Raw genomic sequence first — 24,587 nt, 5'->3', positions numbered from 1 at the left:
TGCTTCATGTGCAGCCTTTGTCCTCTCCGCGAAAGAAAAACAAAGGTTACAGTCATGGTCATCCCTGGTTCATGTGCTTTTGTGCTGGATTATAATTTCTTCTCCTCAGAGCCCAGACGAGGACTGTGCATATCGAGATTAAGGCCGATAGATAATCCGATCACAGTGCTGTTTGAACTCATGCGGGTGACCGTTCATTCAAACAAACAGTTTCCCATGAAAATTTAATGAGGGAGATATTTTTCCCATGACTGTATTTTGTAGGGGGGAAATATTTTTATCATGAAACCCTGAACAAGCAACCAAATCACCGCTACCAGCTTGACTTTTCTCATACAGTCAAATATACAAAGATTTGGGTCCAAACAACATGACAGATATGTTTTAGTAATTTAGATTCCTGTAGAAGGGATTAAAATTGCCCATTAACCCTGTGTAGACTGTGCCTATAGCCTGCAGCAGCAGCAGTGACAGCCATGTAAATGAGAGACAGGAAAAAAATCATGTTTTTACTTTAGGCCTCACTGATACAGCTGCTACTGCTGCTGCATTAAGGGTCTGTGGAGCTAGAATGAAAATCAGTGAGCTGATGAAATGCTACTTGAGTTACTAAATCTGCAATCAGCACACTGGAAGACTAAGCCATGGAGTTCATTCTTGACCTTGGAAACAGTGAAGGAGAGACAGTGCAGGTGAATGGGGCAAATGTGTTGGCTAATAGATATCACCATGAATCTTTCCCAGTTGATAACTTACATTCAGGCAATTATTTTCCATCCATCCATCCATCGTCTATACCCGACCATGTATATATGCGGGGGGCTGGAGCCTATCCCGGCTGTCATTGGGCAGTCGCCAACATACAAAGACATACAACCATTCACGCTCACACGCGCACCAAAGGACAATTAAGAGTCATCAATTAACCTAATGAGCATGTTTTTGGTCTGTGGGAGGAGAGAACCCACGCATGCATGGGAAGAACATTCAAACTTCACACAGAAAGGCCCTGCCCGACCCGGGGATCGAACCGGCGACCTTGCTGTGAGTGCACGCGCACTACCTGCTGCGCCACCATGCTGCACAATTATTTTCATAATTACTACAGTAAAGTTACAGTTAATGTAGTTTTTAATCATGTTAGTGACTAATTCTGTAAGACTTTTTGTGATTTTTGTATGTATGATTTTTCTAAAAGTAAAAACTGACTTTTAATTGTATATTTTAAATGTAAAACACTGAATGTAAAGTAACTGTACAAGGAATAACACAGAGACATCTCATGGTGTTATAAAAGCACGTTTAATGTTTAATTTTAAAATGTTTTCATTTATTTTTCCACCAGATGGCAGCATGGTACTCTCAAAAGCATTTTCCCTGTTAACAATCATGACCACCCAATTATAGAAGAAAAGTAGAAAAAAAAGTCATAGAAAAGAATCTGTCAACGTCAAGAAAGATAAAAACTGAAAACAAAAAATACCCCAGAAATAACTGCAAGTACACATAACAGTGAATAAATATAAAATTCATCATACAGTCCAAAAATTATCCAGTTGGTCGAGTTTAAAGAGCGCAACTAAACACATGTTCTGTAAAACCTTTGACAAAAATTGTACACAATCATTATAAAGCCGGTCACATTAAGGCAAATCCAACAACACAGCAGATGTGTCAGTTTGAGGGCAGGTGAGTAAATTAAGTCACTTGAGATAGAAAAAAAAAGGAACTGAAACTTCATGGATCTCATAGTGTTTTTGTGTGCTTGGTGTGAAAAATGTCTACGGTGGTCTCCTGGCACTGCCTGAGGTCATAGTCACAATATCCAATAGAAAATCGTCCCTGGAAGACAAAACAAATGCTTACACTCTGACAATGGCAGTTATACAGAGGGATGAAGATTAATGAGGATGAGGTGTGAAGTCTCACTTTAGGTCTCTTGAAGTAATCCAGCCCTCTTCCTATCTTGATGATCCAACCATTGTCAAACCTGAAAACCAAAGGAATTTGGATTAAAATGAAGCTGCAATCACAGAGTGGAGCACTAATGTGAAACACACTGTGCTGTTTTTTTGGCATGAAATCCTTCGTGAGTCAGTTGCAGCTGTACCTGATCTCCCTGTCATGTATGGTGGAGGAGTACTGCAGATCCAGAGCCACTCCCTGGGTACTGAGACTGTCCTTCAGCTCGGCCAGAGCGCTGCTCTGCTGGCCGCTGTCCGCCTGCGCGACAGGACGAACGGCAGTGAAACGACAACACAAACTGAACGGAGACCGTTATGGCTGCCATGCATTCGCTTCATAGCGGGACCTCGCAACTTAAGTAACCTACTTCGTCCTGAGTGGTGAGGAGATGGATCGTTTTCACCTTGCAGGACGCTTTGAGCAGCATCTCACAGAATCGCAGGAAGTTGTACAGCTGGAGTGCAGAAATATGTTGAAATTAAATTTTTTTATTAAGCTATAAACATTAATACAACGTCGCAGAAGGCTTTGTGCATTGTAAAAAGACTTTAGAGTTCCCTCCAAGTTTACTTTAAACTCTTATAAAGTATAGAATTGTGGTGTTAATTTAATTAAAACGACTTATATTTTATCACTAACACAATACAGTTTTTTATTGAGAGAGATATTATTCCTGCCCCAGAAGCTTACAATGAAAAAGGCCAGTAGGAATGTGCACCCATTTAAGCATCAGAGCAGCTGATATAATGACTCAAAACCAGATTCTGACACAAGAACCTTATGAAACCTCAAGATACACTAACAAAGCACAACCCACCTTCATGCCTGTGTCATGTCAGGTGTCACTGAGCTTTAGCAGGACAGTGACAGAAACAAAGCTCGTACCTGGTGGATGTGTCGAATGTACGGATCTTCTACCCAGACCTCTGAGAGCAAGCTGCTGATGTATGGTTTGAAAAGAGCCTCGTAGCTGTAACCAACAGCATCCTCGGCTATTCGAATCTGCTCGTGGTATTTTCCGTCTGACGGGAAAAGGAAACACAGAAAGAGACAATGAATGGAAATTAGAGGTGGCACAGACAGCAGCTTCCAACAGGAAAAGCACCTATTCAGACCAACCCCCAGAACACCACACTGCCTCAGGTTTTCTGTACCTCGCTTAGATTGTGATCATTTGATTAAACACAAATATGTTTAACATACTGCGTAACTTGTTTAATATCAACAGAAATAGTAAAAGGATTAAAACTACATTTTTCAACAGGGCCTTGAGATTGGGTGAAACTGCAGAGGTGACATTAGGGCCCTGACTATTTTTAGTTTATCTATCTATCTATCTATCTATCTATCTATCTATCTATCTATCTATCTATCTATCTATCTATCTATCTATCTATCTATCACCTGCAAGGTACATGCAAACACAGGGGCCCTAACATGGATGGTTCAAATATGGCAATTGTCAATATTGTCAAGCCAAATTACCACAAACGGGGGGATCAATGGGGTCCCTGAACAGTGGTCCCAGGTTAATGCAGCAGCCCTGGCTGAGGCCAGTGTGTTATTCAGCCAGTGGCTGTGTTAGTCACCTTCTTTCATCTGGTTCACATGAGCTTTGATTTGCTCTGCTCTGTCCATGTAGCCCTTTATCTTGTCCCTGTAGCGCCCTCTCTTTGAGTCTTCTTTCACCACTGCTGGCAGGAGAAAGGAGACAAGAATAAATTATCCTTCATGTCTTCATCACGCTGCCTCTGTACTGTGTTTATGCCTGAAAGACGGAGACGAGGACCTTTCATCACGTCCATAAGCAGCTGGATGCCCTCCTGGTAGCAGACAAGAGACTCCTGGAAGCGGCCGCTCTGGTCCAGCTCCACTGCCCGCTTCAGGACCGAGATGGCGGATGTCTCCATCCCTGACACATGATTTTGTGTCATTGTTCTGTCTATCCTTAATCTTTTTTTACAGTTTCTAGAAACCCAAAAGTGTATTCATGTTTACCTACTGTCAGGGAAGTCACAGAATAATTCTCTCAACCCGATAGTTAGTAAGTGTGCCACAAAAATAATTCCTGAAGAAACTTAATACTGGAATAATGGTCGACGGTGCTTAGGTGGTTGCAGTTTTGCTTAAAACAAAAACACAAGATTTAAGGACCTTTGTTTTAATCGTATCTTATTATATTTAGACAGTTTGTTCTTCTTTCTTTAAATCTCAAATAAAGATAAAAATGACTCTAGGAACCTTGTTGATGCAATATGTTTAATGTCGGTGTAATTTCAATGTAACTCCTTAACGCTTCCGCATATTTTTGCCCCCACCTGTTCAGCGAAGACCCGCCCCCATCTTGCCGCTGATTGGCTCTGAACCAGATTTTTTTTTGTCTATCCCGAACCATCTAAACATAAACTGAAGAAAACAACGAGGTATTAGCCAATCAGAGGAAGCGTAGGGCGGGTCTTCAAAATTAAGCGCTTCCGGTGAAGACATCCATGGAGGGGATGTAACTGAAATGATAGTAACGTGACAATCTGTATACCGTTGTTTATCAGCTCTTGAATTAATGTTTTACGTGTAGTTTTGGTGAATAGGGTATGAAAACAGTAACATTTGTTTGTTTTTTTCATAACGGATAGTTACGTTTGACCCCCGCTCTTATTTTGCGATTAGCACGGCGTTAACCTTGGCGTGCATGACTGCAGTTTGTTACATGTTAGCTAGCTGAGGGATCTGTTAACGGCAACCGTATCGAAAAATAAAACATGCCAGGCGTCAGTCTCGGTTTGAGCTCTTTATCAGTCAAGGTAAGCACCTCACTTTCAAACTTTAACAGTCCAATACTGAATACTTCTCAAAGCAGGACCTCTCGATGTCCATGCTTTGAAGGCATTTTGTATTTAAATGTGAGAAATTTCCCTTTTTAACTTTTGGAGCTTTACAAAAATTGATATACCAGTTGTAATCACATTCAGTTTGTAGTGTTCAATGTATTTTCCACCTCAACCTGCCCAAATGTTTGCTATGCTATGCTGTGCTAATATTTGCTGAAAGTTATAAACCATCTGGAATAGAACAGAAGATCAGCTGTGTGTATGTACAGTATGTACTGATCACAAAATAGTAAATGCCATAAAAATACTATTGCCAATATTCTTAGGAGAAAAACTGCCCATGTCACATGTTGTATTGCACTTAATCAGTGATAAATATTGCCATATGCCAGAATATGGTGATAAATGTCCATCAGTGTTTCCCAAAGCTCAAGATGAACTCCTCAAATGTCTTGTTTTGTCCACAACCCACAGATATTCATTTCACTGTCATAGAAGAGCAAAGAACCCAGACTACAGCCACATTTAAGAAGCTGGAATCTTAAATGAAATAAAAAGAAGATCATTAGCAAATTGTAGCAGACAAATGAAATTACTTGATGCTATTTTTGCAAAAATCACACTCAAAACTGGAGCCGCCCACCTCATCGACTTAAAACATTGCCCACAAGGCGGAATAAACCCAGACCCACTAAAGTGATTGCCACCACAGTATTAACATAATGCCAAAATCTGATAGTCGACAAATTTATACTGTCTCACATCATTGGGCTGGACCTTACAGGACACTGTGGGTCTCCTCTAGATTACCACGCTTTGCTTTTCATTTGACTCGTCACTGTTTATGTCTACAGATCCTGACAGAAGCTACACTTTTGGTACCTTGCCCATGGTTTGTGTCTGCACGCAGCAAATTCACCAAAGCAAGAATCCCAGAAGAGGTAAGAATCAAGGCAAAAGCCACAGGTTCACTGTATGTCCTTGAGTCACAAATCATTAAATTCATTGCAAAGGTGTTGCCCTGTCTTGTACAGCGGCCCTGTGTCAAAATCTAATTTAATACCTTAGTAATTGGTAAGCACATGGTGCATACTGGTAAATTAGGTAGGGTAGAATCCCAGCAGGAAGCGGTGGGGGGGGGGATCATTAGGTGCAGCAGATTAATTCAGCCTTGATAATAACGATGCTCCTTTGTTCTGCACTTCTCATTAAATCAGTACTTCAGCTCATTTGCTGTGTTGTCAGCGTTCAAAGGCTCTGTGATTATCTTCACAGCTTTTTGCTGAGAGATCAAAAGAACATGACAAATATGGAGGAGACCCAGACCAGCCTCATAAACTGCACATAGTGACACGAGTGAGAAGTGTGATGCGAAGGCCATACTGGGAGAAAGAGATGGTGAAACACCTTGGGCTCGAAAAGGTGAGGCTTGTGTTGCGTTCAAAGCCCGGAACAAATGAGGTTGCCTCCTGTGTTATGCTGTGAAGTTAACTAAAGATCTTCATGTACAGTGCTGAGATGTATTTTTTGTGTAAATAGGTCACGTTCAGTGCTTTTCATGACTGCAAAATACGCATTAATTAGCACCTCAATAAGCATTATACACAGTGTGTCTCAGCCCTGCACTGCAGACTGAAGGAACAACTTTCATTAAGATAGATGAGCAGTACAAAGCAGTGAATCCTAAAATGTTTAGCTGTGATATCATCCCAAGCAGGCAAAGCATCTGTCCATTACAGTCACAAAGAACATTTATTATTGTATTTTCTCAATGCTTTCTGTAACACTCACAAACAAACACTGTCCTGTTTCTGTATTTAGGCAAATAACCCTGTGATTCACAAAAACACACCTGCAGTCAACAGCCAACTGAAATTTGTCAAGCACCTTGTAAGGTAAGATTAATTTAAAAAAGGGACATCTCTGCAAATCATGAAAGAAAATCTGATGGCAACATAAGTGGATTCATGACTTGAGTCACAAAAGAGGATTTATCTTTATTAGAGCATTCAACAAGTCCCTCTTAAAGCTATTAATCTGGTCACTGAAGGGACATTTGTGTGATTTCTTCTTTCTTTCCTGGTTCATTCAGGATCCAGCCGCTGAAGACTCCCTACGGACTCCCTGCTGAACAGGACATGGCAGACACCTACATCAACAGCAATGGAGAACTGATAGTTCGCCGTCTTCTTCAACCTGTAGAGCCTAAGGCGATTGAATCTTAGCTCAGCTTTCAGTGAAATCACTTAACAGCTCAGTTGTTCATAAATATCATGGAAAATCCTGTGCACTGTTATGTCCTGTGCCGATTCCGGTCTGTGATCTGGTTTGAACGGGTTCTGGGTTTATTCAGTAAGATTATTCAGGCAAGTTGGTTCATTTTGTCTCCCCTTCAATAAAAAACTTAAATACCAGCACATCAGTCATGTTATTTTAAACGACATGTCTTGCTGTCAAGGTGGAAGAGTTACTTCTAGGAAGGAAGGGTCAAACAAACATTGTGTTGCATTGTGGGAATTGTAGGATCCAGTGTTTCCACCCATACATCCCTGACTAAAACTGGGATGCTGCTGCAGTCTGTCACAGGTACCTTACATACAAAATCACAGCACACATTTTTAAATTCCTGTTATACTTTTTATTAAGTCTGCATTAGTTAAGCCAAACTCTTGCTACAAGGAAATGTCATGTAAAAATGTATTCTGGTGCCCAAACATGAGCACTCATTTATCATGATTTCTGTTCTATCATCAGACTCACATGGTTACAAGGAAACACATGAAATAAACAGAACTACCTAAATGAGCATGTCTGCAATTCAGGACAAAGCTTTGAAAGTTTAGCCAATAGAGACAAACTCAACAGCGGTATGATAAAGCTAAGAGCTAGATGGTGCAATGAAACAGTGACATAAGATAAAACTATTAATCCATACATACATAGACCTATACTGTATGTTTCCTTGTCTTTTCATCACTTATTCAAATATAAAACATGGTAGACAATTCATTAAATAAGGCTGAATCAAAAATGTTAACTGATCATCTGATTTGAGATATGGTACACGAAAATATGGAAATTTGTGGGTAAGTCACTGAGAAGGGCAGAGGAAAAATTACAATGGGCTGTCTGCTAGGCTTTTTTTTTTTGAATGAGGTAGCCCTGAGAGAGAAAACCAGATGACTGTCGGTGCTTTTCAGTCATCTCCAGAATCTGAGTCTGAATCGTAACCTCGCCCTCTGATGGTTTTCTTCTCCACCTTTGTGAATTTTGTCCCCGACCTCTTCGTCACTGTAGGAGGCTCCATCAGGTTACCACTGGAACAGAGGAAAAATGCGTGACGTTAAAATCAGGTTGAATTTACACGTTTTTATCAGCACATCACTGTGATTATGTTGCTAAAAGGTGAAGGAAGGAGTCTACTGGATGTCTCACCTGTAGTTAATAACACCAGCACAGCCGAGTCTCCATTCAAGCATCTCTGTGGGAAACTCGTCTGTGTTTCCCAGGTCACTGAATCCAACCACATAGTCCTTTGTTTTTCCATCTAATAGCAGGGCCAGTGTGGGAATAACCTTGATCCGCAGCCTCTCGGTCAGAAATGGGGCCTTTTCCACATTCAGCTTGAGAAACTTGGTCTCAACATGCTTCTTTGCCAAAATGGCCAAGTGTCTGTCGAGGATCTTACACCTACATGTAGGGGATAGGCGACAGAATGACAAGTTCAGCAGCCTGATGACAATGTCCCCTTGCTACTAAAACCAAAAACAGAGAAATTAACTAATAAAATAAAATAAATAAAAAGAAGAGATCCAGCATAAAAATCTGATCATTTTAACAATACTAAACAACAATGAGCTAAAGGCTGAGCACCAGTGAGGTACAGTGCTGACTCCTGGATGTGACATTGTTAAGGTGACTAAATTAGAACTGCAACTAACCCCCTCCCCTTCCAAAAAAAGACTGACCTTTTTAACACAAGGTTCACCTATTGCTTAGGGTCTTTATAGAGGTAAATAAATGCGAGCTATGAACTTACCTGAAGGTGGAATTTCTGTAGAAGTGGCAGACAACGTTCTTGCTCTCCTTGACCTCGCTGAAAAAATCTTTCTCACTTGGGACTTCCTTGTACTCTCCATGGCCTTTAGACAACCACTCCTTCAAAACGGAAAACTCAGGTGAGTATTAGAACAATGACTCTTAAAGAGAGGAAAAACTGGCCTTGATATTTGAGCGCAATGAGAGCGTGTGGACTCTTTTGGTGGCTGATCTGGGATGTGAACAGTGGCAAACTGTTTTCCCAGGAAAAGTCCCCTTGGGCTCATAGTGTACAGACAAACTCCACTGCAAGAGAGAAAACTCTGAACCACCCTGTGCAAAAGTCAATTACTTTTCCTAAACTTTCCAAATTATTCCTAAAAGGATAAACACTGAATTTGTGGCCCTGTAAATATAACAGCTGAAAAATCTCCATGTAAGTATAAATTGCTCTGTGAAGGCACACTTTCATAAAAATACAACAAAAACAATAATAAAAAAAAAAGTCCTAAAGATTCCAGAAATCCCATGACTAGTTAAATAAGGTAAGTGACAGAATTCAAAATTAGGCTGTCACATAACAAAACACCTCCAACTAATGATTATCACTCCTCATAGCAAGCTTGGCGGTTAAAGCAGTGGCATCGACACATGAATAGTTTTTACAGTAGATGCTGAAGTAGTGATAGAAATGTTGCACTTGTTGTAAGTGTAAACGGCCCAGATCATTTCATCCGCTTTGGGAGCCTCATTCAGTAAAATGGTACAATTCACTGTATCAGCCAATGAGTATAAAGCATCCCACATACCTGCTTCTGTTTCTGGGCTTTTTTAAGTGCCTCCAATCGCCTCTCCTTAAGTCTTTCCAAATCATCTTCATCCATTTCATTCAGTTTGCTCAACTGTGCATCCACCTCCTCCTCCATCAGCTTGGCTGACTGCTCCAAAACCTTTGTTATGATATCCATTGATTGGTTGGCCATGCTTGTCTGCTCAGTGTGAAACTCTTTTGAATCTGAGGAGGTAAAAGGAGAGATGATGTAAGCCGAGACATGACACTAGATAACACACAAGCTAACAATATGACACCAGTTGACATGTGCCTCTCAAAACATACCAGATATCAGTTACATCATAGGTAAAAAAAATAAATAAATAAAGCATGAACATCACTATGACAATTTAGCACATTTACACAATTTAAACTGCACACACAGTTTGTGGGTACACTCAGCTGAAACTAATGCAGCAGCCCAACATTAAATCATGAGGCTGTAATGTTCAGCTTTTGGAGGCTGTAGTTTCTGGTGATGTTGAATTACGTTGTTTTACACTGAGCAATGCTTCTAAAGTTAAGCCTATCTTCCTTAATTACAAATGGGGAGGATAATATTATAAACACCTCTCAGTGTCCACAAAAACTGAACATTGCCATCACAATGTGGGCAGGGTTTATAGCACGGCTGTTGTATTAGACTATTTTATATATAGCCAGAAAAATGGCAGTCATGATCACCACTAGAGTGAATAACCCAGTGCATAAGTAAGAGGTTGACGTTACTGTCAAGTCATTGAGAAAAACATGACGCCGAAAGCTGTGAGCCTGAGCAACGTCTCTAAAGCAGCGACAAAGGCATAGCAGCTGGGCACACCTTGTTTTCACCGGTTCTTAGCTAGCGTTAGCCTAGCTGCGCTGACATACTTGGTTACGGTCATCCCTGTTCGACCCCTCCCTTTTCGTATCCTATGCTGCCAATTTATTCGTAGTGGTTAACCGAAAAATGTAGCTACGCATTAACTTTGGACAGTAATCAAGGAAAAAAATTAGACAACGCTTAGCCAATGTTAGCCTGTTAAGCTAGCTAACGTTAGATAAGTTGCACTCGTATGGAACTGGAAAAATACTCGAGCAGTGTGTGAAATAATAGCAAACATCGATGTTGCGTGGTGTTAAAAAGTAAATATGCCGATTCGTAATAACAATGAAGTGAAATGAACGTTACCTGAAAGATTTGCAGGTGCTAGCCGACACTTGAGTTCGGTCCGTGCGCCAAATGCAAACGGCTGCGGATACAACGTCACGGTAGGCCCGCTGACGTCAAACAAACTACATCCGGGACGTTCATTTAAAAAAGCTGTTTTTTCCATTTTGTGATGTAATACGGTAGAGAAAACGACTTTTTTGTTTTTTATATTTTATTTGCAGAATCCTTTGTTGAAAAGCAAACAGGCATTTTAGGCTGTACTGATTCTTCTTCTTTTTTTTAATTTAGAGCTTAAAGACAAATGAAAACAAAAACAGTATAACTACAGATACAAATTTGTTTGTACTCAATAATACCAAATAATAAAAAAAATGCCGTAATATAAAAATCCAAACTTATACTTATGCATAATACATGCAAAAAATATTGAAGAAAGAGATTTGTTGCTGGGTATAAAGGGATTCTTGACCCCTCAGTATGTTTCATGGCACAAATATGCAGTATTTCAGCAGGTTTGCACATTTGTGGATTTCACACCTGCAAACATAATTAAAGAGAAAGAAACTGTGATAGCAATATAGAAGAATATAATATTCATATATGAATATTGAAGTATCAAATACTAGTGTATGTATCTATTCCTCACAGGACACATAGTCTTGATTTGTAATATACCAGTGGGGGAAATATTTTCCACCTATTATTTCCAGAACCAACATTAACTGCATTGGACATCCTTCTATTGCTCACATTGTAGCTTTAAAATGACACAGGCAAATAAGTTAATACGGAGTTTACGGTTTATTACCAAGATTTAGAAAACTTACAAACAAGTTCACAGCTTCAGGTCTTCAGGCACAAGCCAGTTTAGAGAAGTCAAGACTGGCCAATTTTAACTTCTGGCAAGATATGAGAGGTGAAGAGAAGCAAACATTTTGAAACTGAGTGGAGACTTGCACATTCTGAATTACATTCATTTCAACAAGTTAAAAAAGGACAGACCGATTTGGTTTGCATATAGATACTGTTTTTAACTTCTCAGCCACACACAGAGTGTCTCGCATGGTGATATCACAAGCCAGCCAGCCAGCCGCATCTGCTGAGTACTTCTTGCCACCAATCAGAAATGTTAGCTTCACACAAATACAACAATGTATTCACAAGCCATACAAATGTCTCCGATGTATGTACACAAGCATATATGATGGGTTTCAGAGTTAAAAATCAGGTCACCCGTTCCTTTGCAAATGCAGAATTATTTCAAATATTCAGATTTGTGAAACTGGGAAAACACAGGAAAACTGAGATTTCCTCCAGATACAAAGGCTGTGTGAAATGTTACATTACCTTGAAGGGACATCTCACTTGTTAGTGAAAAAAAAAAAATATGCATAGGCTACTTATTGATTGCCATAACCCCCTTCAACATCCTCCCAAGTCAGAAGGCTACTGAGAATCAACAGTTAACCTTTTATGAAGTGCTTTGGCAAGCTTCTGATTTCCATGTTTGAACACTTACAAACAATTAGAGTGAAAAGATTTACAATTTAAAGACAGTTACTAAGAAGTCACTACATGTAAACAATACAAGAGGCAAACCCTCCACGTACATCTTTTCTTTGAAAATCTTTCACAAGTGTCTTTAAAAACATTATTTACACACTATAATAACAGGGTTTGGCACTTTTTTGCGAGAGACAAGAGAAAAGATACTACTGTATGCAGCAGACTGTATTTTGTTTGCTTTTTTGTGACACAGCAGTTGGAGATATTTCACAGGTCAGTACAAGTGGCATGGAGCACCAACAAACATGGATGAAAAATTAAGTATTTTATTCCTACCATTTCTGGGATTATCATAAGTCTGATGTCTGAGGAGTGCTACACTACCTGATCCTAAAATCAGGGTAAACATGATGATTATGTTTATCAGTTAACCTAGACTGATTTAACTGCATCTTTGAATCTGAAATACATATCTTAATGATGTCCCTGTGACATTATTTAAGCCTTCAGAACACACAGGGGAAAGTCAACTGCTTTAGCAGATGGAAAACGCTCCCCAGGAGGAGCGGAATTTAAAATCTTATAAGGCCAGTTCAGACTGGGTGTATAAGAAAGAGTCAAGCAGTGCCCGCGAAAATCTCTATATAAAATTTCAGAACAATTCTTAGCATTATCTAGAAAAGAACTCCATATGAAAAATGATGAATTGGCAAAAAGCTGCTACGATTGTTACTGCTCTGGGTTTTGTTGTGTAGATTGATAGAAGAACATTTCCTGCCTTTCCGTTGGGTGTTAGGGTGCTTTAACACCTGACCTGGTTGGTTCGGTTAAAACAAAATCAGGTCTGTTTGCCCCGTTGGTGCAGTTCGTTTGGACTGGTGTGAAAGCTGTCAATGAACCCCTCAGACCACCTCTTTAAAAGATGGGTCTCGACCTGCTGTCAAGTGGAGATTGTGAAATATGTTCAGGAAGTGATCTTCTAATTGATCTGCGTTAGCCATGTATATTTATGCAAATCATTTGCAAACTGGGGTAGCACATCTGCACGCCAGCGGTGGGTATTTCACTGATCAACAGGTCAAAAGCTAACTGTTCTGTGTTCATGTCCTACTCCCTGTACTCTGTCAGTCCATTAAAATGGTGCGTGACAGTGATTCAACCGTGATAAGTCCTGTATCATATATGTACAAGATGCTTTTATTTCTTCCTGTCTCCACCTGTTAGTCATGGGTCATAAAATGCTTTTTATTTGCATTGTAACAATACTAATAATGCTTAGAATCTGTGATTTCTTCAGGAGCTCACACCTAAGAACATAAACACACACATCAGAAACATTAAAGTTCTGCATAAATGTCCTAATGATGCATGTCAGAGTGACAACAACCTCATGTTTACTCCTCTTGGTTCATTTGCAAAACGTCCAAACAGTCCAAACTGTAATGTAACTGTAATGTAATCCAAACAATGTAAATGCAACAATCTATCCTGTCTTCCCTCGTTCCGAACCAAACAAACCAAACTACAGGTGTGAAAACACCCTTACTTGTCCCTTACAGAGCAAGTATAGAATATACTGTATTGTGAGTGTGTGTGTGAAGTCAGTAATTTGTAACTGAGGAGGCCACTGAGAATATTCTGGTAAATGCTTCAGTGCTGTCACAGCAGAGAGGGAAGAAAAACATTATTTAGATGTTATAATTTTACGAAAGTAGCAAAACAAAAAGCGATGTAATGGTAACACGCAGTGAAAACACTTCCCCTTCTTCTTCATGCTACCTTCAGGGTGCTACCATAAGCCTGCTGCACAACCACCTGCACGTTGTCCAGGATGAAGTCAAAAGCCATACTCCAGACAGACTCCACCGACTGCTGCATGAGCCTGCACAGAGAGGAGCAACGGACAACACAAGGAATAAATCAAAACAAGAAAGGAAGACAGGGAGGCAGAGGAATGGAGGAGCCTAAACTGTTCAGTGCTGACCTTTTCATATATTTTATGATCAAATCCAGCTTCTCCAGATCTTTGTCGTCAATCAGATCAGTGCAGTATTTCACCACCTGCAGGATGTCCTCCTCCATGGGTTCTGACAAAAAGTAACAAATGATTCAAAATGCATTTTTGCAACCCCACAAGTAACAACACAGGTACGCGCATGAGCAGAGCCATTTCCTCCCTGTATACCTGTTATGGTGGTGACCCATTCCCGTAGGAGTGTTTTAATGTCTGTCAAGTCGTGTGCTCCGGCCAACACTGGAGCAGGGCGAGGACTGAATTTGGACAGAGTCTGTGGGATGTCTGGTTTTGAGGTCGATGTGGAGGGACCATTTTCAGTCTGGGCAGAAAAAACAGGTGTGAGCTGGAAAGATTAGTTCACCTTCATGTGTGGAAATGTGTACTGACTCACCTTTATTATGTTTATTGGTTCCCGTGATTTCATAGGAGGTGGTAGGGTTTTGGCTGGGCTGTTGGTCACCTGACGCCTCTTCACAGGGGAAGGACCTTTTTTAACAGGACTCACTGCATTTTTTCTCTTGTAGCGACGCTTCACCCGACCGACGCCTATTCCCACGCCTGATTGTTTTAGCTGCAACAGTGGATTCTTCAGCTCCACTGCTGAGAAACCAAGAGGAAAACCATGAGATAAACATAACGTGTGCCAATAATGAGGGGAAAAGCATTCATTTATAACTAATTCATCTGGAGACTTACACATTTTTGCCTGGGGTTGCACATTTGTTACGCCATTGTAGGCAGACTTCAGTTCTTCCTGGAGCTCTTTGGGAAGGGCAGCAAATACGTCCGGATCAACCTGCAGTCAGACAGATGAGTGACTAAGAGAAGCTGAACATGTAGACACAATGAAATCAGCTCTGTATAACTGGGACTAATATGCAGTTTGGGAAAAGCTTTTACCCGACCAATAGTAAAATGAAAACATGGACAGTCACAGTGACAAAATTATACACAGATGATGTGTAAGATATGTAAACTTATATGAAAAGATGGATCCAGGAAGATATTGAGTGACTTCAAGGAGACCTGAGCCACACAGCTTCCTTTCAAAAGAGAGGAGACATGGAAAGAGGCTACTCTGCCCAGTCTGCTGCCACCCTGACCCAGATCCACATAATGGGATGAAAATACACTGGATGAAGCAAAAGACTATAAACTACTCAGAAGAGTATAAAAAATTGAAGAAACAATCATTTGAATTTTCATTTTCTTTGCGTTGTTAAATTAAATCACCACGCCATCAAAATCTGAAACACATGAAAATCTACCTGTGAGAAGTTTGGTAGTTCCAGTATGATCCCCGGACTGTCTGGCTGGTTTGGAATCTGCAGAACCAACGTGCCAACAGGTGGAGTGTACAGTGCAGGAGCAGAGGTAGGAGTACGAGGAGGGGAGTTTGGACGAGACTTCAGAGAGGGAGGCTGTGGAGGAGGGGCTGAGGGATGTGGACTGGGTGACCGACAGTTACTGGGCCTCCCATCCCGATTCATCCACGACTGCTCCACTTGTTCTCTCAGCTCCGCGGGCAAGGCTTCCAACACAGAACGATCCACCTGGGACATCAAAGAGAAGCACATGTTGTTAAAAACCTATCACTGTTAAACTGTTTTATCAATCAGACACTTCCTTCAAATCTCACCTGTGAAGGGGAGGGGACCTCAATACTCAGGTTGAGACGTGCTCGTGAATGCTTCGGAGTTCGCCTGAAGGTCTGCTGCTCTCTGCTTGTCCCTGGGACTGGCTCCGGAGAGGACAGAGGAAGTGGAAAGGTGCCAGGGGCTGCGGCTGAGGAAGACTTTTCCTGATGTGTGTTGTCGTCAGCAGCATCTGTAACATTAATCTTCAACTCAACTGATTTCACTGATGACAATAAAGATTATAACCTGAAACACAAGGACTTTGCACAAACCTCTGCTGCTTGATCTTGCGTTTAATCCCTGGTCCAGCAACATCTCCTTGATGGAGCGCGTGCGGGAGCCCGTGGAGTCCTGGTGGACAGAGTGACTTCCTTCAAGAAGCTGAACCTGGATGCCGATCCCTCTCAGGTCCTGAACTTGCAACTTCATGGCATGGAACAGCTTGATGACGGCTGCAGCTATCAGCTGACCGCTGTCAGTAGACTGAGCGAGCATCACAGTCCTGACAGAGAGGGAGACAGATAAGAATTAGTCTACTGGGAGACAAGAGATAAGCAATGGAAAGAGGACATTCATTCATCAATCATTTATGCATACAGAGACAACAGGCTCTTACCTGGCTAGGTTATCACATATGCCGTGGCCACCATATTTAGCTGGTTCCAGTGGAGCTCCAACCTTGCGAACCATGACCTTAAGGGTAACTCTGCGACCACGCAGCCCTGCATCCAGTAAACGTTTCTGCACCTCCATGGACAAGTTAGTCAGGAAGCACTCTGCCTCATCAACCTGGTCACAGAGTGAGGGGGACAAGAGGGTTAAAGAGAAATGGGGATGCAGGGAGGACGAGAAAGAGGAGATGGCACAGGTGAAAGAAGTTAGCTCTAACCCTTGTAAAGCGAATGTTATAGTTCATCTCCGCTGAGACAGACTTCCTTTCCTTCTCATAGCGGACAGGCCGGTCATCTAACCCCCTGCAGAAGCGGAAAAGTGTTTGTCCGGTCCGGGGTCCAAACTTCTTTTGCAGCTGAGACAGAGACACCTGTTGGAGGTCGCCACATGACCTCACACCCATAGCAGCCAGTTTTCTGCTCATGACAGGCCCAACACCTTGAAAAGACAATTAGTCAAATATTCACCACAGGAATGTTTTAAGATTGTAAAATGCAGGCCATGACCAGCAGGTGGTGCTGTATCTACCTGGTAGGCTGGTCACTGGCAGGTCCCTGATGAAATCATCCACTTCTTCAGACTTTAAGAAGTACTGCCCATCTGGCTTGGCCTTACGGGTCGCCAGCCGAGCCAACAGGATGTTGGACCCTGAACAGATGATCCGTCAGTCTGAGCTTGTAAAACAGGAAAAGCGTCTTGATCTATTTTACAGTACAAGACTCACCCATGCCCACTGAAGCACAGCATCCTGTTTTCTCCTTGATGTCTGCTCTGATCGCTTTGGCCAGATCTTCTGGGCTAATGCCCAACTCGGCTAGCAGAGCAGAACCGTCTATCAACACTTCATCACAGCTCAGAGCCTCAATGTCATGGGTGTAACTGCAAAGAACAAAGAAATGAGAAGGTGTGCTTTCGATCACTTTGCATGTGAGTGAAGAACTGACAATGGAGTTCTTCTTACCCTGCCAGCGTCTCATACATGGTGAGAGCCACCTCTTTATAGGCTTCAAAATCATATGGGACAGACTGCAGCGAGGGACACAGCTGTTTTGCTTTGCCAAAAAACATTCCGTTCCTCACACCCGCCTGCCTGTGAGAGACAACCGTTTTATTAACATGGCAGTTAGCACAAGATACAGATATTTCTGTTGTTTAATAAAGATCAAAGTGTCTCCCTACCGAGCCTCATAACTGCAGGATGCAATCTCTGCCATTGAGAGAGCAGCAGCGTCCTGGTCCACTCCGTTGGCATGGGATTCAGGACTCTCTTGAGAAGGAGTTTTGTATAGATCCTCATCTGCCCTCTCTGAGAGGCAAGATAAGGATGTTACAATTAAGATATGTACGGGAAAAAAGAACACTGGACATACACTGAGCAAGGCCTGTGAAAATCAAGGTCAGCACACTCCATGACAAACAGGTTGGGTACGAGAGTCTCACCAGGCTGAGGATGACTGTACTTCCTCTGGTAGTACTGCTGCTCCAGCTGAGGGTTGGCCCCAAGCCTCCGGGGCACTCTGCCCTCTCCACGGTTACTGGTCACAGCTACGGGCTTCCCTGCAAAAAAAACCATGATTTTAACCAGGAGCACTGACTGGATGGATGAGACCATTCTATGAACATCACATATGAACATGTTTCACTGGCAGCACACAAAGAGCCTCACCTTTGAGCTCTGGACGATGTCGGATCCCCACAGACACAAAGAAACAGTCCATGTCCACATGAAGAATGCAAGACTTCACACTCGCGGGTGCCGACGCACCTGGCCACACAAATACATATATACCAGATCATCAGACGAAGGTATTCACAAAGTCACAGAAAGACAGGAGCACAGCATTCAGTGATGCCGTACACATTCCCAGGACTCCAGTTTCACTGGAAGGAACTACACACACACGTGGTTATCTCATAAATTAGCTGGGACACAGATATCACAATATATCTTTTAGATTTTTAACATGTGCTTTCAGGCCTCATGAGAGAAGTGAATGACACATAACTAATGTCTCCCTTTGTATTTGAACTGGAGTTGTGTCCTTGTGTCCATCTATGACCTCCATGACACACAAATACATTATTCTTTAACAATAAATAACTAAATATAGCAGCCTGGTTTTAAAAGGGAAAAACCAACAAAGTGACCTCTGCTTTCCTACCTCGACTGTCTGCAGAGTGCTGGGCCACATATTTCCTCAGTCGGTCTTTTCCAGAAAAGGAGGTAGCCCCGGCTGCTTTTCTTTTACTATGTAGTTCATTGACATACTCAGAGAAGCCGTTCCTCCACGTGGAGATCTGGTGTAAACGTGAGTGAGAGTAGTACTCAGAGATCAAACCACCCGTCTGTGCCAGCAGCTGTGTGGAGGACTTCGATGGTGGCGGTGACTTCTCAGTGGGAGGATCCGGTTTGGTTGTTATGTTGGTTGTATTTATCGAGGCTGAGTTCAATGAAAAGGCATTATGGTGACTTCCGTTTAGTCGAATTGGAGAATGAGAAAAAGAGCGAGATGCGGGTGAAAGAGGAGTCTTTTCAGGATTTGAATCAACTTGACTGGATGGCTGGAGCTGCTTTAGCAGCAGGTGGTTTTCAGTGGCTTTTATAGCCTCCTGGTAGGTGGGAGGTGGAGGTTTAGGTCTCTGCTCATTGGCTCCTTGTGTGAAGGACTGCTCCAGAAAGACAGGAGACTGGTCAGACTGCTTTGGAGGACTGTGGGGAAACTCATAGGGATCAGGTTTGGTCTGAAACTGTACTGGAGGACTCTGAGGTTTATCTTCTGAACTCTTCAGTCTGCATTCAGGCAGTTCCTTGTCAACAGAGGGTTCATCTGGCTTTAAGGCACCATTAACAAGGTGAGTGTGTCCATTGGTCAGGGGTGCTTCATTCACCACCCATGGGAGAGGATCTTCTTTGTCACACTCTTGCATTTCATTCATTTTTGAATGGCTCGTCACATCCAATGAGGTCTGCAATAATCCGTTTCTGTGAGATAAAGAAGAGATTTAATAAGAAGCGATGGAACAGGATGTTCCCTTTGAGTGAGTAAGAGAAAAAAAAGGTTGCATACTCACATCTTTAATTCCTCTTCCTTGCAGCCACTCTGGGCACTACTGCAAGTAGAGCTGATCTGAGGTTGTGGTTGGCCAGCTCTCTGGTGCTGGAGATTAGCATGAGGTGTTTGAAGAAGAGTAGAGTGCGGGGGTTTGTGTGCGTGTTTTGTGGGGCTTGGGTTAGACGGCGGGTAGGTGTGTAAAGGACTTCCATGCCTGGGATCTGTATTGAGGTGGCTGGATGCTAGGCGACTTGGTCGGGAGTTAATGAGGTGAGCTGCAGAGCTTTGCGGGACGGGCTGAGGTTGGATGTTGACTTGGTGAAGTCGACTGTGGCTGGAGTGAGGGACGGAGTTATTCTGACGGCTGGATGAAGACTGCACATGGTTGAGAACAGAGTGCTGAATGCTGCGCTGTGGCAGGTGAAGTCTGTGATGGAGGCTCGGCTGAAGCAGCCCATGGCTGGGCCCTGCAATCTCTGAGGTCTGCTGCAGAGCCGTGCCAGGGAAGAGTGGGCCTTTCTGTTTAGCATATAGCTGGTACTGAAGGTAAGGCAGGAGACGCCCAGCCTTGATACTGTTTTTAAACAAACAACAATGTAAGGACCGGGGTTTCAGCTAGACAGGAAGATATATTCAATAAACAACCCAGTCTGCCAATGGCATGTACACATGTTCAACTTAACGCACCTGTCAGTGATCCACTCCGGCTTGATGACCTTTTCCCCTTTGAGCTCCTGAATTTTGTTGTTGGGCAAATTATTGGCGATGATGTGGGTGGTCTTGGAGCGAGAGTAGTATACGTGGAACTGGCCACCATGTAGCATCATCAGCCTGCGCAGCTCATCTGCACTCGGATCTGCTCACAGAAAAAAAAAATCAGTTTGAGTTGATTTTTTCATGAATCATCTTATAGTAACATTTTCAGCTATGGAGTTAAACAGTGGCAAAATAAAATGTTTCCTCTAGTACAGTCTGACAGTCTGAATAAACCACCTAACCAGATACCTAATCTCACTGGTCAAAGTGCTTCAAGTAATCTTCACAAAAGTCCTTACAGATCTGTGAAAAACATCCCAAACACTGGAAACATATACATGAGTACAAAATAGAGCCACTGATCACATAAAGCATGACCTGAAAGGTGTTTTTTTCCTGGTATTACCCAAAGTCTGACCTGATCTGTATGTACATAACAATGAAAATGATATAATATGGTTCTTTGAGACTAGAGTTTCATCTAACATGTTGAAAATTAAGTTATTACATCAGGTGAAGGAAGAGGAAAAACCAGCCAAATCACAGAAAAAAAGACACAGGTGATATAAAAATATGGAGGTACTACAGCGGTGTTACCTGTGTATCCATTGACATAGATAGACACTCCACTGAAAATGCTGGAGCATGAACCTTCCTTCTGTTTCTCTCTGGGGGCTTCAAGTTTAAACTGCTCGTCCAGCTTCGAAACTTTGGCAGCCATGTAGCCGCCCTACAAACAAGGAGAGCGGTGACAGAACAACGTGTTTGAAAATCATTCTCAAAAACAAATCCCAGTGCTGAAACTTACACATATCTAATCAGACTTCTGACACATATGCATGTTGTACAAGTATGTCTTTGGTTTACATAATAACTGTTCCAAAAATCTATGGCTGGCCATGGTGCATCTATGTGTGGGGAAACATTACAATGCCCTCTCTTGTGGTTGGGTACAGCATCTATGTAGACACCCTGTCACCTAGCAACACTGTTTTGTATATTTGTATGTATAAATAACACACTTTACATGTCATGTCTAAGTCATGGTGTAGCTGTTTTCCTACTCAGGGTGGCCATGTCCTCATACTGCCCTTCTTTGTGCCACACACTGTTTGTGATGAAGAGGCGATGGGTACTCACCCTCTCAGCCCAACCATTGTCACCACTGGTACTGGCTTTCTTCCTCATCCACCCATCTCGACTCATACTGAGCTACCTGAAAGCACAAGAGGAGCTGCTCATCTATACTGAGTCATGCAGATGGAGGCTGGGGTTCAGACACCAGACTGCACACAGTTCAGTGCTTAATCAATTGATTAGATCATTTATAACACTTAGAGGAGAAATGGTCTAATGTGCTTGTGATGCACACTAATGGCAGAAATGATGCTGGATGACAACATTAAACATATAAAGAGGTGTGTGAATCATTGCAACTGATAACTTATTGGTGACGTAAATAATATTAGACGACAAAATACTGAAGTCAGAAATTCCTGAGTGAAGTTTTGTTGGTAGTTAACAAATCTTTCCTCATGTGCAAGAAGCAGGACACAGACATGCAGAGACACTGTACATCTGACATTTCTGGCTGCTGTGTTGTGAATGTATGTCTGCGTCGACATGTTAACTCCGTGTAAATGTTATGACACTGGCTCGAGGCTCAGGACACGAGCTCAGCGTCCAAGGGCATGTCCGGGCAGGTCCTCTGCTGCTGACAGGTAACGTTAGGTTACAACAGAGCCCCATGTGGCACCATGACACATTTTCCATGTAAGCGGCTAACATTAGCCTAGCAACTCAAAGCGATGCTCGGCTAGTTAATCATGCATGTCGCTGCGCCATGACACGAGCGTAACATCATGTCAGTTCAAGCGAGCACGAAACACGAGTGAGAGTGTGTTTCCTGCACTCGCTAACAATGCTGGCGGCATTAGCTGCCAAACAATGGATGAGGTAACGTAACTTCAGTACGGTGTTTAACACGGTTGTAAACAAACAACAGTCCTGAGTGGTTGTTGGCCAGCTGGAGTCACTTGCTTTTACCTTTTCTCCTGTCAGACTGCTTGTTAGCCACAGACTTCTCTCTGCAGATAATGCCCAACACAAACGTTGTGTGCGCGCTGATTTCGAGGTTAACACCAAAGCAAAGCGAAATAAAAAATCCTCCAGACACTTAGCTCGACTCCTCAACCTTGACTTTATCCTCCACTGAACTCCTTTTGGCGAACTGAGGTCCCCTTATTTTGTTACGCTGCCACGCCATGTCTCTCCAACATTTTCGCTCACCCTCCCAGTCCTTTTGCTCTCCATTTCTACCGCCTGATCCATTTGCTTTCCCTTTTTCTCAGTGAGAGTCAAGCGAGCACGGCGAAATACAATAGTTCCGGAGAAAATTTTCAAAATAAAACATTAGGTTACAAGTGAACGTTTTGTGTGAATGTGAATAGACTGTCAGCAATAAGCCTGTTAGATTAAAAATAAAATGAAATACATTTTAACCTTGCGAATTTCTGGGGTAATCCTGGAATAGATTTAAATATCTATATAATTTAGTTTGTTGAATACTGTTTCTACACAAGTCAGACTTCATTCTACTTACCTGTAACCAGCCTGTATTCATAATAATATGATGATCTAGTATTTTGCAATAATAGTTAAGGAAGAGATAACAAGAACTCTCTTATGCTATGTATAATTTTGTACATATATTTTGGTATCATTAGCTTGGTTTGGTCCCCATGGCGAGTCAAGTAACTCGAATCATGTCTGCCAAAAAAAGGTACATTATTTTCAAAACAAAACCCCCTTCACTTCCGGTGCTGCTGTGGCTTTTCTTCGCTAGCTTGATCCAGCTTATCCCCCGGCTTCTTGTTTTTAGCTTCAAGCTGTGTTGTAATGCTGCCACTATGCGGGCATCTGAGTGCATGTCACCTGAAATGACTGTACGGCAGCTCTCTGTACAGTTTCAAACCGCCCACTCTGAGACTTTTACACCAATTTGTCCTTTAGGCTCGACATGAACAAGAGCACCGTCGTTGTGAAGCTGTTTAACGATGCAGGTATCGTTGGTTATCGCACTCTGACACATTGGTCACCTTGGAAAAACTGTCTCCGCGGCTTGATTCAGGAGGGTTTGAGTGCACCCACACCGCCTGCTCTCCTGCAGTAGACAGTCGATCAAGAGCAGTCTAGGTTTTTTTTTCGTTGTGTACTGTCTGGCTCCGAGCACGGTTGTCCTCAGACGGCCCGCCACGCAGGGAATAACGGCCGTGACGCAGAGGCACGTGCAGACTGAACAAGCCAGGAGTCCGCTCCGACAAGCTCACATGGAGGCAGTCAGAAGTCACCCCGTGCAGACAGAAAGAACAGTAAAAACAGAACATCCGCACATGTGTCTCTTGCAGCTTTGTGTGTCAGCGCCTCATTTGACCTGGACTGATAGACACGTGATCTGCTGGCTTTTTGAGACTGGCTCGCTTGACTTCAAATATATTGGCCTGCCTCATACATAACAGTCACCTTTGAGTTAAGGACAGTGGAGTAAAGTAGGTCATAGTGCAGGAAAAGAGGGAAAATGTCTATAGCTAGTCTGGCGCTGGAATAGTTTGCAACAGACCTCATTTTACAGAATCAAAGAAGCCAGGATGCTATTGACCCAAGGCTTGTCGTGTCCCGATGAGCCCCCTTATTGGTTGTTCTCTGTTGCTATGGTACCAGACATCAGATGCTGAAGTTTCATGCGCGACTTCTCAGTCGGTGCAGCAGGAAGTAGTTGCAGTGATGGAGAGTCAGAGAATGATGCGTGAGTGTGTAGAGAGAGGAGGATCTCTGCACAACTGGACTGAGTAATCGGTCTGACTCACACAGTCACTGACGCCTGTGGTGTGTGTGTGTGTGTGTGTGTGTGTGTGTGTGTGTGTGTGTGTGTGTGTGTGTGTGTGTGTGTGTGAGAGAGAGAGAGAGAGAGAGAGAGAGAGAGAGAGTGACAGCCAGAGAAAGACAAACAACATATAGGACCCTCTTCCTTTCCAAGAGAAATGCCTCAACACATCCACGCATGAACAATTGATTTAAAACGCACCCTGCCAGTATACCTTCCCTGACAATATAATTGAACAAAAAAGACA

General features: G+C 42.5%; 4 protein-coding genes across 5 annotated transcripts; 1 reads left to right on the top strand and 3 right to left on the bottom strand.

Moving 5' to 3' along the window:
• Window positions 1-1,283: 1,283 nt before the first annotated feature.
• mitd1 (MIT, microtubule interacting and transport, domain containing 1) lies at window positions 1,284-4,028 on the bottom strand. Of its 2 annotated transcripts, none has more exons than XM_070976106.1 (7): window positions 3,755-4,028; window positions 3,555-3,656; window positions 2,851-2,987; window positions 2,333-2,419; window positions 2,111-2,223; window positions 1,930-1,990; window positions 1,284-1,842 (listed from the first exon to the last, which is right to left on the bottom strand). In XM_070976106.1, exons 1-7 carry the CDS (start codon window positions 3,897-3,899, stop codon window positions 1,747-1,749), a joined length of 741 nt encoding a protein of 246 aa, XP_070832207.1. In that variant the 5' UTR covers window positions 3,900-4,028; the 3' UTR covers window positions 1,284-1,746. The 2 variants fall into 2 exon arrangements, with proteins under 2 accessions (XP_070832207.1, XP_070832206.1); XM_070976105.1 differs by having other exon boundaries at window positions 3,555-3,659; window positions 3,755-3,994.
• A 407-nt stretch (window positions 4,029-4,435) lies between these two features.
• mrpl30 (mitochondrial ribosomal protein L30) lies at window positions 4,436-7,210 on the top strand. The gene is made up of 5 exons (XM_070976486.1): window positions 4,436-4,766; window positions 5,648-5,734; window positions 6,069-6,215; window positions 6,615-6,688; window positions 6,886-7,210. Exons 1-5 carry the CDS (start codon window positions 4,725-4,727, stop codon window positions 7,016-7,018), a joined length of 483 nt encoding a protein of 160 aa, XP_070832587.1. The 5' UTR covers window positions 4,436-4,724; the 3' UTR covers window positions 7,019-7,210.
• A 685-nt stretch (window positions 7,211-7,895) lies between these two features.
• txndc9 (thioredoxin domain containing 9) lies at window positions 7,896-10,915 on the bottom strand. The gene is made up of 5 exons (XM_070976485.1): window positions 10,835-10,915; window positions 9,641-9,846; window positions 8,833-8,951; window positions 8,229-8,483; window positions 7,896-8,110 (listed from the first exon to the last, which is right to left on the bottom strand). The coding sequence occupies exons 2-5, from the start codon at window positions 9,812-9,814 to the stop codon at window positions 7,990-7,992; spliced, it is 669 nt and encodes a 222-aa protein (XP_070832586.1). The 5' UTR covers window positions 9,815-9,846; window positions 10,835-10,915; the 3' UTR covers window positions 7,896-7,989.
• A 685-nt stretch (window positions 10,916-11,600) lies between these two features.
• On the bottom strand, window positions 11,601-22,802 carry rev1 (REV1 DNA directed polymerase). Its single transcript, XM_070976147.1, has 22 exons — window positions 22,504-22,802; window positions 21,598-21,673; window positions 21,055-21,187; window positions 20,389-20,557; window positions 19,721-20,275; window positions 18,811-19,631; window positions 18,315-18,413; window positions 18,089-18,205; window positions 17,828-17,954; window positions 17,610-17,738; window positions 17,373-17,527; window positions 17,177-17,296; window positions 16,866-17,086; window positions 16,593-16,765; window positions 16,249-16,478; window positions 15,979-16,166; window positions 15,608-15,892; window positions 15,036-15,135; window positions 14,731-14,939; window positions 14,508-14,658; window positions 14,307-14,409; window positions 11,601-14,204 (listed from the first exon to the last, which is right to left on the bottom strand). Exons 2-22 carry the CDS (start codon window positions 21,661-21,663, stop codon window positions 14,093-14,095), a joined length of 4,263 nt encoding a protein of 1,420 aa, XP_070832248.1. The 5' UTR covers window positions 21,664-21,673; window positions 22,504-22,802; the 3' UTR covers window positions 11,601-14,092.
• Between the last annotated feature and the right edge of the window lie 1,785 nt (window positions 22,803-24,587).

The sequence above is a fragment of the Chaetodon trifascialis genome, chromosome 12 (assembly GCF_039877785.1).
Source record: "Chaetodon trifascialis isolate fChaTrf1 chromosome 12, fChaTrf1.hap1, whole genome shotgun sequence".
Classification (NCBI taxonomy): Eukaryota; Metazoa; Chordata; class Actinopteri; order Chaetodontiformes; family Chaetodontidae; genus Chaetodon; species Chaetodon trifascialis.
This window is presented reverse-complemented; position numbering and strand designations above follow the sequence as displayed.